This window comes from Eretmochelys imbricata, chromosome 11 (genome assembly GCF_965152235.1).
Source record: "Eretmochelys imbricata isolate rEreImb1 chromosome 11, rEreImb1.hap1, whole genome shotgun sequence".
Lineage (NCBI taxonomy): Eukaryota > Metazoa > Chordata > Testudines > Cheloniidae > Eretmochelys > Eretmochelys imbricata.
In genome coordinates, this window is record NC_135582.1 from 32,797,351 (window position 1) to 32,811,563 (window position 14,213).

General features: G+C 39.8%; 1 protein-coding gene across 2 annotated transcripts in view; it reads right to left on the bottom strand.

Moving 5' to 3' along the window:
* BAZ2B (bromodomain adjacent to zinc finger domain 2B) overlaps positions 1-14,213 on the bottom strand; it is a 255,923-nt gene that overhangs the window by 124,108 nt on the left and 117,602 nt on the right. The window contains exon 4 of one of the 2 annotated variants that reach the window (XM_077829690.1): positions 420-608. The exons of the other annotated variant lie outside the window; for it this stretch is intronic. Coding sequence (XP_077685816.1) covers positions 420-608 — 189 coding nt within the window. The remainder of the gene's footprint in view (positions 1-419; positions 609-14,213) is intronic. 2 annotated transcript variants of the gene reach the window in all.

The window sequence follows — 14,213 nt, forward strand, 5'->3', positions numbered from 1 at the left end:
CCATATTAAATAAATACCTTCCAATCTTATTGTTTGTGATAAATACATCCACCTAATAGAAACAAAGACATGTTAAGATGGAAAAAAACCAACAAGTGTCTGTCTGGTTAAACCTCACTATTGGCAAGAACATGTACTACTTCAGTTACACACTACAGTGGTTCTTAGAGAACCACTCTTGAGGGGCTATTAGTGAGAATCTCAGTCAATCTGCAATGTTTTCCTTTCCTCACATTGTAAATTACACTCAGGAATCTCCTAGACCTTGCCCAGTCCTAGATCTTGAGGTCTTTGACACAGGAAAGTTGAACCTCTTCTACTTTGCTTGTTGATGTAAAATAAATCACTGTCTATTTGAATTAGGACAGTTCATTGTTTCTTCTTCAGAAGGTTGAATATTCTTTGTAACAGATGTTTACCTGGAAAAGGTGCTAGATGGGGATGTGCTGCTAAGGCTGTGGGAGTACCAAGTGTTCCCAAGCCACCAAACTCTGAATGCCCTGAGCTGGCTGTATGTAGACCAAAGACTGGGTGGCTGACCATTGGGAAGGCACTCGACACTGTGGACAGGTTACACGGTTGATCCCCAGCTGTTCTGAATAAATGTCCTGAGGGGAAAAAACAACACTTGAAATTCTACTATCAAAAACAGATACTAATCATGTGAAGCCCAACCCTCATGCTTATAGAAAGTTTATAAAACTCTTTTCACATTTTTTAAAGAACTGTTGTGTAGTTTTACATGTGGTATCCTTTGTTATTGCCATTTGCTTCCTATAAAACACAGATATTATCTGGAAACATTAACAATCCTAATACAAAATCTGACATATAAAAGATGGTAAAAAGATATAGCATTTATCGCTGTAATTATTTTAGCAGTCGAAAGTTTTTCTATTCCTTTTAGATAGTGGTGCAGGTTCAGAGATAAACCATGGGACCTGCATGACCACAACTGACAACAACCAACAACACTGCCATATCTATCCTTTATATATATATATATATAAGGCTGTATTCTGTAGTCTTGACTCAAGCAAACTCCCATTTTACTTCAAATAGGAGGACCTGCAAATCAGGCCTTGTACAAACGAACAAATCTAAATCATGTTTTGAGTATTTAAAGTTTGTGTATTTGTTACTACAGCCCAAAACTTTCAAAAGATTCTATAAGTCTTTCTGGAGCCATAAAACAAGCTGTATGAAAACTAGCTTCAGAAATCTTTTCCCTAGAGTAATCTCCATTTCAATCAATGGGTATCAACTATTGATTATCCTGTTAAAAAAACCAGAGTCCAACTACATGTACACCAGTTGGTTCTCCTACATCCAATATTCTGATGGAACACACAACACAATTCTAGTAGATTGGAAAGGAAAATAATACTTTTCCTTTTCAGAAAGTATGTTAGTATGTCTCTAACATATCATGTTCAACTCTCTATTTAGCTATTGGTTCAGACAATGTATCAAGTAGTAACACAAGGCACACTGTCTGTAATTCCCAGAATCATCCCTAATACCTTTTATAAATATATGAAAGACAGGTAAAATTGTTATCCACAAGTCATCTGTTAACAGTCAATTTTAATGAGAGAATGTATATTTTTTATTAGCAGCTCAGCCACTTCATTCCTAAATTCCTTCAGAACTCTTATAGAATACCATCATGCAGTCCTGGTTCCTAGCTGCTGTTTGGGACTTCCTCATCTGACAGACACCTCAATGTCATATTTGAAAGGACTACCTCTGAGGCAGACACTGTTTAAAGGCATGCTTTTGTGACTGTGATATAGTTTCTTAGCTAGCCTCCATGCTGAGTAAAGATTTTAATCTTTTTATTGGCTTCATTTTAAAAACAAAATACCGCTTTCTAAAATGTAAGCACTAATTGTTGGTATGACCCTTCCCATGTGGTGGTTGAACTTAATTATACTGTGGTCCCACTTAGTGGTCCAACTGCAGTTACCTTTTGAAACAAATCATGTCCACCTCTTCTGTTGTGGACTCCAGAACCACCTCGTCCAAGAAGATCAGATAAACGTATTGATTAATTGCTTTTCTAAATACTGTTCTGTTTTGAGACACGAGCAGTTTATATGGAAGGTAGGTCACTCATTATTAGTGCTTTATTAGATTTAATTGCCTCCCGCCTCCCTCACATTAAATACTCAATACCTCTAGTCTCCACATTAAGTACTCAATATCATTTGCCCTAATCTAGAGACTGGTAATAAACCCACTAGCATATTTGTATTCTTATGATTTGGGTTCTGTATCTATACAGATTATACTGTGCTTTCTTCCACTAAGAAACTCTCAGATTCTATTGACTCTTCTAATGACAGTACTGCCCTGCCACTTCTACAATCTAATTTATCATTTTTGCATAGGTTATAGCTGGCAATTCTAGTACCTCAATTTTTTCGTAATTCTACCATATTTAAGAAATGTGTCTTAGTCAGAACCAATATTATGTCATTATTTCCTTACACTCCCCGGACTGTGTGCATCCATCTCTTATCGTTTATTACTTAGATTATAAACTCTTTGGTGCAGGGACCTTCTCTGTTTGTACAGCACCTAGCACAATGGTCCAGGTCCTTGACTAGGGCTCCTAGGCATTATGGTAATATAAATAATCACAATCACCACAGTCCTATTCCATTACCAGGTCTTGTAGTTCACCTACTTCAAAGTTTTTGCTGTTAAAACACTCATTCTTGCACAATTTCATCTCTTTCTTTCATTGGTTTTATCTTGTCATAATTCTAGATTATGAGCTCTCTGGAGCAGGGACCGTCTTTTTTTAATTGTTTATATAGCATCTAGCACAATGTGGCCCTGACTGGGTGATGTAGGTACCACTGCAACGCAAATGATATACATCACCACTTCCTTATTCACCTACACATGGGGTATACAGTTTTTCATTTTTGACCTTTGCCCATATTTATCTCCTTTATCTGACACCTTGTTATTTTTCAGGCATTTATGTTAGCCATTCAGAGATTCATTTGTTTTAATGAAATACCCAGCAGATACTGTTGTCTGACTTGAGTTTTTCCTTAGTGCCTGTTGATTTCCCCCTAGTGCCTAGTTTAAATAATTCTCACCAACCTTGTCACAGCTTTCTGTGACAGACGTTTGATTCCACTGCAATTAACATGGAGCCCACTCCTTCTGCCTAGGCTCTCCTTTCACCCACAGTGCTTAACAAATGTAATTAAATGCTTCTTCTTCACATGATGTTCTCATTCACACCTTGAGACCCTGAAGTTTCTATTGTCTAACTCAGTGGTCTCCAAAGTTTTTGGATCGCGCACCCACATGGTGCCGCTGAAGAAAGAAGACGGGAAGACCTGCCGCGGGCGTGCAGAGCTGCCGCTGGAGAAAAAAAAAGGTTGAGTGCCATCCGACGGCACTCCTCCTGCCACACACCCCCTGGGATCCTCTGGGGCACCCCCTGGGGTGCGCACACCCCACTTTGGAGACCACTGGTCTAACGGACACTGCGAGTGCACCTGGAAACATTTCAGAAAAACGACCACAGATGCTTAAGACTCTTCTTGATAATTTAAATTTAGCTTCCAGAACCGCTTTCTGACACCACTACAGCACTGGTACCAATATACAGCATAATCACAGGCTCAGCACTCACTAGAATTTTATCTGGATATGTCATGAGATCCTGCACCTTTGCATCCTGAAGACATGTTGCAAAACCGTTCAAATGACCATTTCATATTTAGCTATTTCTAATGATCAAGTCCCCCATCACCACAGCCTAGCTGTGTATCAGAATGGTAATTGCATCCCCTTGATGGACCTCTTTGGTGCATGAAGAACTTTCAGTCTCCTCTTTATCTATTACAAAGAGTGTTCCAACTAAGCCAGTTTGTTCTTTTGTCCCTACATGAAAATTGTACCAATAAAATTTTTAATAAATTCAAACATTTATTCTGATGCCCCACAGTACAGGTGCAGTTTGGGTCTGAGCGGAGGGCAGCAACAAGTCTTAACACCTTTCAGCCACTAATGTTTCATTTTCCTGCTGTATAATAGGAGGCTTCAGAGAAGTGATCACAGAGAATGAAGGGTGTCTGTAGTCACCTTTGCCTTCTGCAGAACCACTTACAACTGGCTGTTCAACACGTTACTGCTGAATGTCCCATACCATTTTCCAGGCCTCCAAAGGGAAGGTCTATGTCTGAAACCTGTACCTTCAGGGATTTATTCATCAGCCAGCAGCTCCACCCACTATACCTACTTAATTAAATGGTCCCCAGATCTGACACTCAAAAAAAGTCACCACACTCTTGGGCAACATATTCTTTCTCATGGGTCTGCTCTCAAGAAATAAACTCTGCCAACGTATGAGGCTTCTTCCACCTTTCAAACCTGATCTTTAGCCATGCAGTTTCAGTACATCTGCATTTCTCAGACAACAGAAAGAGACATCACACACAAAAAACAGTACCAACAGCTGTGATCCAGGGCACAATGCTGAGAATTTTGCTGATCCTTCTGCTGACCACAACCACCTGAACAACCAGTCTTTCACATTGGAGTGTACTGGTGGAAGACATCACTGGCACGGTCTTTGGATAAGACGTACTTTTTCTCCATCTACTGCAGCAAAGGGAAGATGAGAGGTGTGGTGTCCTCCATGCCTTTTCCATCAGCTCATCAACAATAGGAAGCATGGCATGGCATGGCAATTCTATTTGTAAGGGGAGCCTGATACACGTATCTTATCAATCTTGGCTCCTTAGGATTCCTGAAAGTAATTTAGTTCTAATCAGCTACTGAAACCAGCGGGGATATCAGTTCCTGCAGGGCACAGTCACTGTATTATTCTCCCCTCTGTGGATATATATTTAGCACCTCACTAATCTGCTAAAATCCAAACAGCACTCATTTCTAGGCCCATCCCACAATCGTAGCACAAGAAGAGCTAGATGAGTCAATGGGTATAAACACTGGCTGTGCCAAGAGCTTCAGTGCAGGTAAGCATAACCAAGAAAATGCTAGTGACAGTATATCCAAGCTCCAGAGCACAAACATCTACCTCAGTGCAGAAAGGGCTTCCCCAGCACCTCTTCCAGATTTACTGTTTGATGCAAAGATTAGTGATACTGTCATTCACATATGTGATGGTGTTATCCATGTGATAAATTGCAAAGCCAGGTTATCATGAATGTTCTTCACACAAAAGAGTGGAAGTATCAGGAATAATGTGGCAAAAAACCCGTTTCCTCTATCTTTTTCAATACTCGATTATATATTTTAAAATACAACAGAAAACAAGCGCCCATTTGAATTAATTTTTTTAAACAAAAAAAGGTTGCATGGTGACTTCTTACTAGAAAAGAAGTATACGTGAAATATGTTTTACATAAAAATTCAGTAGGGCATAACCCTGTAAAAATACCACATGAAATAAGAATGACACTGTGCAACAGGGTAAAGCAATCACAATCTTTTAAGGTTACTGAATTGGAAAAGATTAAGAACACAATGCGAATAAGACTTCTGACATAATTAAACCTGTATCCACAATACTTACTCCTGTGAATAATTCCATTTATTTCAATGGAACTATACCATTCTAGTGAATAAGTTATGTAGGATGAAACTTATTTTTTAAAAACCTTTTGAATATGATAGATTTCATCCTATAAGCAAAATACAAGTTACCAATATTAACTAAACTTCACTACCTTGTGAGTTTACTTTACCAATGGTTAAAGAGAACTAACTGTTCAGAAAGGTTAAGTGACTTACCCACAGTCACACACACAGAGTCAGTGACAGAGTCCGGCATAAAACAGAGTCCCAACTTCCAGTTCCCTACCCTATCCATTAGACAGCATTCCAATCCAATTAAACATTAATCAGAAACAAAAGTATGTGTTGAGATGCACGAAGACTATGAAATTCTGAACAACACAGAAACGCTGGATGTCAAACTACTTGAGAGTAAGAAATTGACCAAAAGAAGGATGCAGACTTAATTAAGATGAGTGTGCATTCTGGAGAAATTTCTTCACATGGGGAGAATTAATCCATTGAATTGTATACCAATGGAAGTAATAGGAGCTGATGCCTTACCTATCAATGTATGTGTGTTTTTTATTTCTTCATTTTTAAAGAAAGCAAGACAAGCAGTGAAGGAATGGAGGAAAGCCTCAAGTAGGGAGGCAGGCTGATGTAAAACAGAAGCATAGTATTTTTCCTAGTCAGAAAGTTCCTGTGCAAACTTTGACTAAACCATGCTTAGTTTTTACAGTGCTACAGTTGCAACTGGTACATGCTTTTTCTGAATATGACGGGGGGAGCAATAGGGGTCATCAGTTTACCTGAGTTTTAAAAACACTGCTGAAGATCATGAGCTCAGCAGGTAAAATTAAACAGTTTATGAGGGTCATAGAAACTACTAGCAATTGAATAAATTATGAATAAAAAGAAAACTAATTGCAATATATCTACATGCACAAACATATTCACATTAAACTCCTTGTACGTCTTGTCAGCACTAAACACTGTGGCAGGAAAATCCATCTCTAAGCATTAGAAAGTTTACAGATAGTATCTGTTGTGCCTTCTGGCTCCACCATAGCAGGCTCCTATTCTTGCTAGAGGGGCCTCCTCCTTCTACTGTTCCAGAAGAATTTTCATTAATGCAACTTCACCTGACACCCTAGGAGAATCTGACTGAATACTATTTTTTCTTATCTGTCATTTTCCTTCAAGCCATTTTCTTCTTTTCTGATTTCTTCAGTTTTCCCACAATCCTCTCTCTCCCTTTCTTTATAATAATTAATAGTTATATAGTAACAAATTTGCATGGGGCTTTTCCAAAAAAGAGAGAATCCCTGCCATGAAAAGATTGCAGTCTAGAAATTAGATACTGCCATTCTTTCTCATGTTGCATAGTTCCTTACTCTGCAAAGAGACCTACTTAGGTACAGACCTCAGCAAAGTGAGAGTAGAGTAGCAGTATCTAAATGGAGACAAAATAAGAGGAGGAAGGGAAGGGAGAGATGAGAGTTAAAACAACGTTAATGTGAACTGTAATCTATTCATAGATTCTAAGGCCAGAAGAGATCATTGGGATCATCTAGGCTCACTTCTGCATAACACAGACCCTAAAACTTCCCCCAAAGAATTACCAGAGTTTATCTTTTAGAAAAATCATCCAATCTAGATTTAAAAATTAGCAGTGATGGAGAATCCACCAAGAATTTTGGTAATTGTTCCAATGGTTAATTACTTTAACTGTTAAACATTTACGCCTTATTTCCAGTCTGAATTTGTCTAAATTCAACTTACAGCTACTGGCAGAGCCGGCTCCAGGCACCAGCTTTCCAAGCAGGTGCTTGGGGTGGCAGTCCGTGTCCAGCGGTGACAATTCGGCGGCAGCTCCACTGCTCTTCCCACCGCTGCGGTTTTTGGGCAGGAGCTCCGCCGCTCTTCCAGGCGCAGTGGCAATTCGGCAGCAGCTCCACTGCTGTTGCAGCAGCAGCAATTCGGCAGCAACTGCTTGGGGCAGCAAAATTGGTAGAGCAGCCCCTGGCCACTGGATCATGTTACACCTTTCTCTGCTAGATTGAAGAGCCTATTATTAAGTATTTGTTCCCCATGTAGATACTTATAGACTAACCAAGTCACTCCTCAAGCTTTTCTTTGTTAAAATAAATAGATTGAGATTGAGGATGAACCTGGTAAATCCATTTATTTATTTTAAATTGTGAATAAGGTGGGGAAAGAGGGAAGGAGCAGATAGAGCAGGAGCAGAGATCAGCAGTGGAAGACAAAGTTGAAGTGTTTTGTAAGCAAGACTTCAAAGATCAACAAAGAGATGACTGGAACACTGGAAGTGGGCAAAGGGGCAAGTGCAGCTGCCAGCCCTGAATGCCCTTTTGTCTACTCCCACATATGTATTTGAGCTTTCTTACAGCTGCCTATTATATCTGGAACTTCCTTCCTGAATTTATCCATAAAGCAGCTACCCTCTCCTCCTTCATGACCCACTTCTGCTGTGATGCATACAAGAATTCTGTCATGGTGAGATTAGGCAGTAGCCAGGCTGGCTGGATTTCTCCCTCTCAAAACTTTTCAAATGATTTAGAATCTCAACTTGTACAACAGTCAACCTCCATACCCATGTGATCTTACCTTTTCCCTCCCACCTTTCCCTCCTATTGTCTGTCACACTCACTTGCTGTATCTCACTTCAAATCAGACTCTAAGCTCTCCAGAGCAGACACTGTGCCTTACCTATTTATACAAAGCCTGGCACGAGGTCCCACGAGGATTGGGGCCTTTGGGTGGTACCTCAATATAAATAATATTAGCACTCACAAGCAGGTGGAAAAACATGAAGATGAGAGATGGAAAGTAGAGAAGAGGAACAACAAAGACAAATGTAGTTGGCAGAGCAGAGGATGTGATATGGGGAGCAGAAATAAGTGCTGACATGCAGGCAGAGGCAAAGAGTTGTACAAGGCTTAATACCAAGGAGTTTACATTTGGAAAATGGCATAGAGCTAAAGAAGAAGTCTGAGGAGGGGAATGAGTGACATGCTTAAAGTGGGCGGTCTGTGCTGGTGGTCTATGATCTGTGGAGCAGGACGGGGAAGAATCTGTTCCTTGCCCAGATATGCACGAGATCTCACCATACTTCTGCTATTTTGCACACAAGTCCAGTATTGGCTCTTACTGAAATCTCTCTCTTGGCTAATTTTACTCCTTCCTCTGTTTTTTTCCCCCCAATGCAATACTGTACCAATGCATGTAAAGGATAACTAAGAATAATGCTTTTGATCATCACATCTTATGACATCACATGCTCTGTACTCAGACATTTGTCTGTACTTGGAATTTTTAAGTTTTGTTTTATTAGCACGACCAAGTGACAAGTGAAACATTATGCCCAATACTGAAAACATTATGTGCACAGTAGTTTTAACAAAGGTGAAGTTAAAACCTTGACAGTGATCCTTTTAAACTGGTGAAAATTGTATTTCCTGGTCACCCATTGAAAAAATGGTTACTTACCTTTCGTAACTGTTGTTCTTTGAGATGTGTTGCTCATGTCCATTCCATGTTAGGTGTGCATGTGCCATGTGCATGGCTAACAGAGATTTTTTCCTTAATGATATCCATAGGGCTGGCTCTGGTGCCCCCTGGAGCCCTGCACTCATATGAGGCACCACCGGCCCAGTGCCCTCTCAGTTCCTTCTTGCCATTGACTCCGACAGTGAGGAAGGAGGACGAGTCATGGAATGCATGTGAGCAACACATCTTGAACAACAGTTACAAAAGGTAGGTAACCGTTTTTAATTCTTCGAGTGCTTGCTCAGGTCAATTCCATGTTAGGTGACTCACAAGCAGTATCCCTGGAGATGGACTCAGAATTCATGGTTGTGCTGCTTGCAACACTACTCTGATGAAGTTGGCATTGTCCTGGGCCTGCTGGATGATGGTGTAGTGGGATGCAAAGGTCTGAACTGAAGACAAGGTGGCGGCTCTACAGATATCCTGGATCGGTACCTGCGTAAGTAAGGCCGCTGATGAAGCTTGCGCTCTAGTGGAAAGGGCCATCACCATGGCCAGAGGTGACACCCCTGCTTGTTCACAGCAGGCAGTTATCCACAAGGAGATTCTCTGAGCGGACACAGGCAGACCTTTCATCCCGCCACCACCGCTATGAAGAGCTGCGTTGACTTATGGAAGAGTCTGGTCCTCTCGATGTAGAAGACTAAGGCCTATCTAACATACAAAGAGTGTAACCGACTGGTCCTCGTTCAGCTTGTGAGGCTTCAGAAAGAAAAGCGGTAGGAAGATGTCCTGATTATTGCGGAACTGTGACACCACCTTAGGTCAGAAGGCTGGGTGGGGCACAGCTGGACCATATACGGGAGTTCAGACATCAACGCTCTAATCTCTGAGACCCTGCGGGCCAAAGTTATATCCACCAGGAAGGAGACCTTCCACGAGCGGAGCATCAGAGAACACGAACCCAGCAGCTCGAAAGGAGGACCAGTGAGCCTTGATAGGACCAGCTTTGGTGCTTGCGATGGAGCAGGTAGTCCACAATGGATCGTAGAGAGAGACTGGCCAAGTAAGTTGCTCTCATGGAAGGCTTCCTGCTACCCAACAGGATGTGTTGGACTTACTCCGCGCAGGCCTGTTCCTCCGCGCAGCCATGCTATGAGATACAGTGACATTAGGTTCGGGTGGAGCAGACAGCCTTGATTATGTGAGAGTAAGTATGATCACAGTGGGAGCTCTGGCATGGTTACCACCGAGAGGTCAAAAAGCGTGCCGAACCAGTGCTGGCGTGGCCACACCAGAGCTACCAGGATGAACTTCGCTTTGTCCACCTTGACCTTCAGTAGGATCTTGTGAACCAGAGGTATCGGCAGGAAGGCATACAGCAGTGTTTCCGTCCATGGGAGCAGGAAAGTGGCAGACAGGGAAACTCTGGCTAGTCCATGAAACGAGCAAAACTACTGACATTTCCTGTTCTGTCTGGACATAAATAGATCCACCTGGACATAAATAGATCCTCACTTTCGGAAGATCACTTTGATTAACTCCGGGTGGAGTGACCCTGGCCCATTCAGGAAGGAAGGGAGAGAGACGGTCCAGAAAGTGTCTCTGTCTTTCTGAGTGCGTACCATAAAGCCCTTACAAATTTTGCACTTCTCTTTAATGTGCAATTCCCCCAGACATTTCAGACAGCTTGTGTGAGGTTCACTGACCAGCATGAGTTTGTGACAAACAGCACACAGTTTGAATCCTGGGGACGAGGAAAAGGCACCGTCCCAGGGACAAAATCCCTGAGGGGACCACTGACTATTCTAACCTGACTACTTACCTAGCTCACTCTACTTAAGGTAACTATATACAACTATATACAAAAGCTATGAAAGGGAAACCACTAAGAGAACTTTGCAAATTACAAAGAGAGAAGGATATTCCTGCAACCGTTACAGGCAGTAAGAAGGAACTGAGAGGGTACAGGGCCGTCGGCGCCTCATATACCGGAGTATGAGCACAGGACTCCAGATACCACTTAAGAGAAAAATCCCTGGCAGCTGTGCACGTGGGCATGCACACACCTAACATAGTACTTGAAGAAGAATGTTTTTATAATATAATGCACTTAACATAAACAAAGGCATAACATGGGAGAGTTTCAAACAGGCCTTTTGAAAAAACATTACTATGTGGTAACTGAGCCACTCTTTAATGTGCCTAAAAAACAGAAGCTATCAATTTTTAAACATGTATTTTAAAAAATATTTTCAAATTGGAACTGTCCTTCCATTTGTCCTCAAAACAAAGTCCTTTTACAACAAACTGGATTATAATGACATTTTCCTTCCAAAATAATCATTATCTTTCTTTTCTAAGATACATTAATATTCTGATTGTAGATTAATACTTTTTTTTTTCCGTCTCTATTTAAGTTGCTGGCTTACTGTGTGCATGTTTTGCATAATGAAATTTAATACAAAACTGCATTGCCTAAGACTCTTGACTTACATTTTAATAGGCAGAATATATTTGAGCAGAGCTTTTGAAATTCTACTAGCCAGTACACAGATAAATGATTGAAAGCATTGCCCCAAAGGCCAGCATCCATTTCTACAACTCTGGTGTCTTAGTAACAAGGAATGATAACTGCAAATGCCTTTATTAATATTAATGAACTTCATGCTGAAATAGAACAATGCTTTTCAAAAGAATTAAAAAGGGATAAATACTTAACTAATGCCTTAAATATAAAGCAACAGTGAACAAAATCCTTCATCTATCAGTCGAAGTACAAAAATGATTAGCTAGACATTTTTGGAAACAAAATTTAAAATACTAGTGATGCCAAGACATTCTATCTTATAGAGAATCCAGGACACCACTTACTGTGACAGAAGTGCATGTATGTTATTTTCTCTGTTTTTCAAAGTTCTTTAATCTTTACAATGCTATAAAAGCTTGTTGCAACATGTCTTCCAACATTATGGTCTAGCTCTTTCAAATTGTATGCATAATTTCACAGCATTGGTGCTTGTGCCTGCAGTGTGACAAGCTGAAAACTGTGGCTAATCAACAGAAAAGGTTGTATTCCCAAGTAAAGGTCACATACTTTAATTAACATTTGTAAAAACTGAGTGAAACAAACAAAGTGAACTGCATCTAAAATGTTTGTAAATTAAACTGAGGCTCAAAGTGCAGCCCAAAAAACTGGCTAAAGTATTAAAATATTTACACACAAAATATTTACATACAAAAACTTGCACATTATTATAATTAAGAATCAAAATTTACACACACTCTCATTATGGAATCACAGAAACAAGACCATGATTAAGTTACAAAGATAAATGCCATTTCTAAATCTCCATTTTTAACTCCCTCTTATAATGCAGGGCCGGGGGTGTGTGTGTTCTTTTTAGGCTTAAATTCTCAGACAAGATTTTCAAAATTCAGTGCCTAAAGTTAAGCTCCTAAAACCAGATCCTATGTCCAGTGAAGTCAGTGGAAAGGCTATCATGTTTCAGCAGATAATTAAGGCCCAAATCCTTATGCATATGCTTAACTTCAAGAGCAATGGGTAGCCAATGGAACTCCTCGTGAATAAAGTTAAGCACATCCATACGCATACATAGCACTGTAGCCTAAGTGGCCAGATTTGTAAGAGTGCTGAGTATACAGCCATTCCCAATGAGATCTATGGGAACTGCTGAGAGCTCAACACTTATAAAAAAAATTGACTCATTATTTAAGAATCTGAATATGAATTTAGGAACCTACCTATTGGGTCCTGAAAATCCTGGTGTTTATTTTCTTTAAATGTAGATTTTATTGAAGACATATCTATATATATATATCAGACTAAAATTACACATTTCCAAAATACACTCAAACCCATGCAGTTATTTTTATATTTTGCATGTTTAATCTTAGCCTAGAGACTTTTTTTTAAAAGTCTGAAGAATGTGAGTCAAATATTTTTAAGTTATATGGCTCTCAGATTTTTTGTTATGTTTGCTTTCATGTTACTCAAAAATGACCTTTAAAAGCTAGAACTTGTCATGGACATGGTATATGTTTATTATGATTACTAAATATGTATATTCCTGTAGCACGCTCTACTGGCACTGTAGGCACATAGATTTGAAGACAGTCCCTGTTCCAAAAAATGTACACTTTAAAAGACAAGATTGAAGCCTGAATGAGGTAGGGGCCCCGTGGGGGAAAGAAACAGTATGTGATCATGTAACTGAAGACTATCATACAGCATATGCACAAACAGGCCAAATTAAGATTGCACAAGCAACCTTAATTCTGGCATTTCCTAACTTCTGCACACCTAACTTTTTAATGCATTTTTTGGATGTACTATATTAAATATTTTGCATAATGCTACAGGAGAGTGAAGTATGAAGTCTTGTTAGTATCACAGGTGGGAGAAACATTCAGGGCCCCTAACTCACAGCTGTGCTATTATGGGATTACTACCACACACCCACAAACTCCACCTATCTTTATCAAAATTCACTTTTATTGGGAAAAAAGCATTTTCTATGTTTTTAAAACACCTAAATAGTGTCACACAAAATGAAGATTCTGTAGCCACTCAGCATATAGAACTATTAATAAATTCATGGGAGTCTGTGAAAGGACCGCAGACTGAGGCCCAAATGTTTGGCAAAAGTGAGTTTGACAAAAGCACTGAAGTCAAAGGCAATGGAGTTATACAGTTTACATTTTATTTACTAAATCTGCTATTACTCAACAGTCACTGAAGCTGCTAAAGGATAATTTGGGATTGAGATGGAGGGACATGAAAATAGTTGGTACTTAACTTTACAAATTCTTCATTGCTATAATTTTAGCTATGTAAATTGGAAATCCTCTAACTCTTCAATTAAAGCTATCCACTTAGTTTGGGAATCTATGTTCACAATGCTACAGGGCTCACTTTCCCATGATTCAATTTGGGAGAAATCCTGAACTCCAAAAAGATTAATGAATCTGACTTTGGCAGAAGCTCTTGGTTTAAGAAAGAATTATTTACATTGACGTTTTATAAAAAATTAATGAACTTCCTTTATTTAACTCCTCAAAGAGGTCAGACTATTTAACCAGAATTTTTCTGAAGTTTCTTCACTACCGATATCACCAAAATAGTAAGG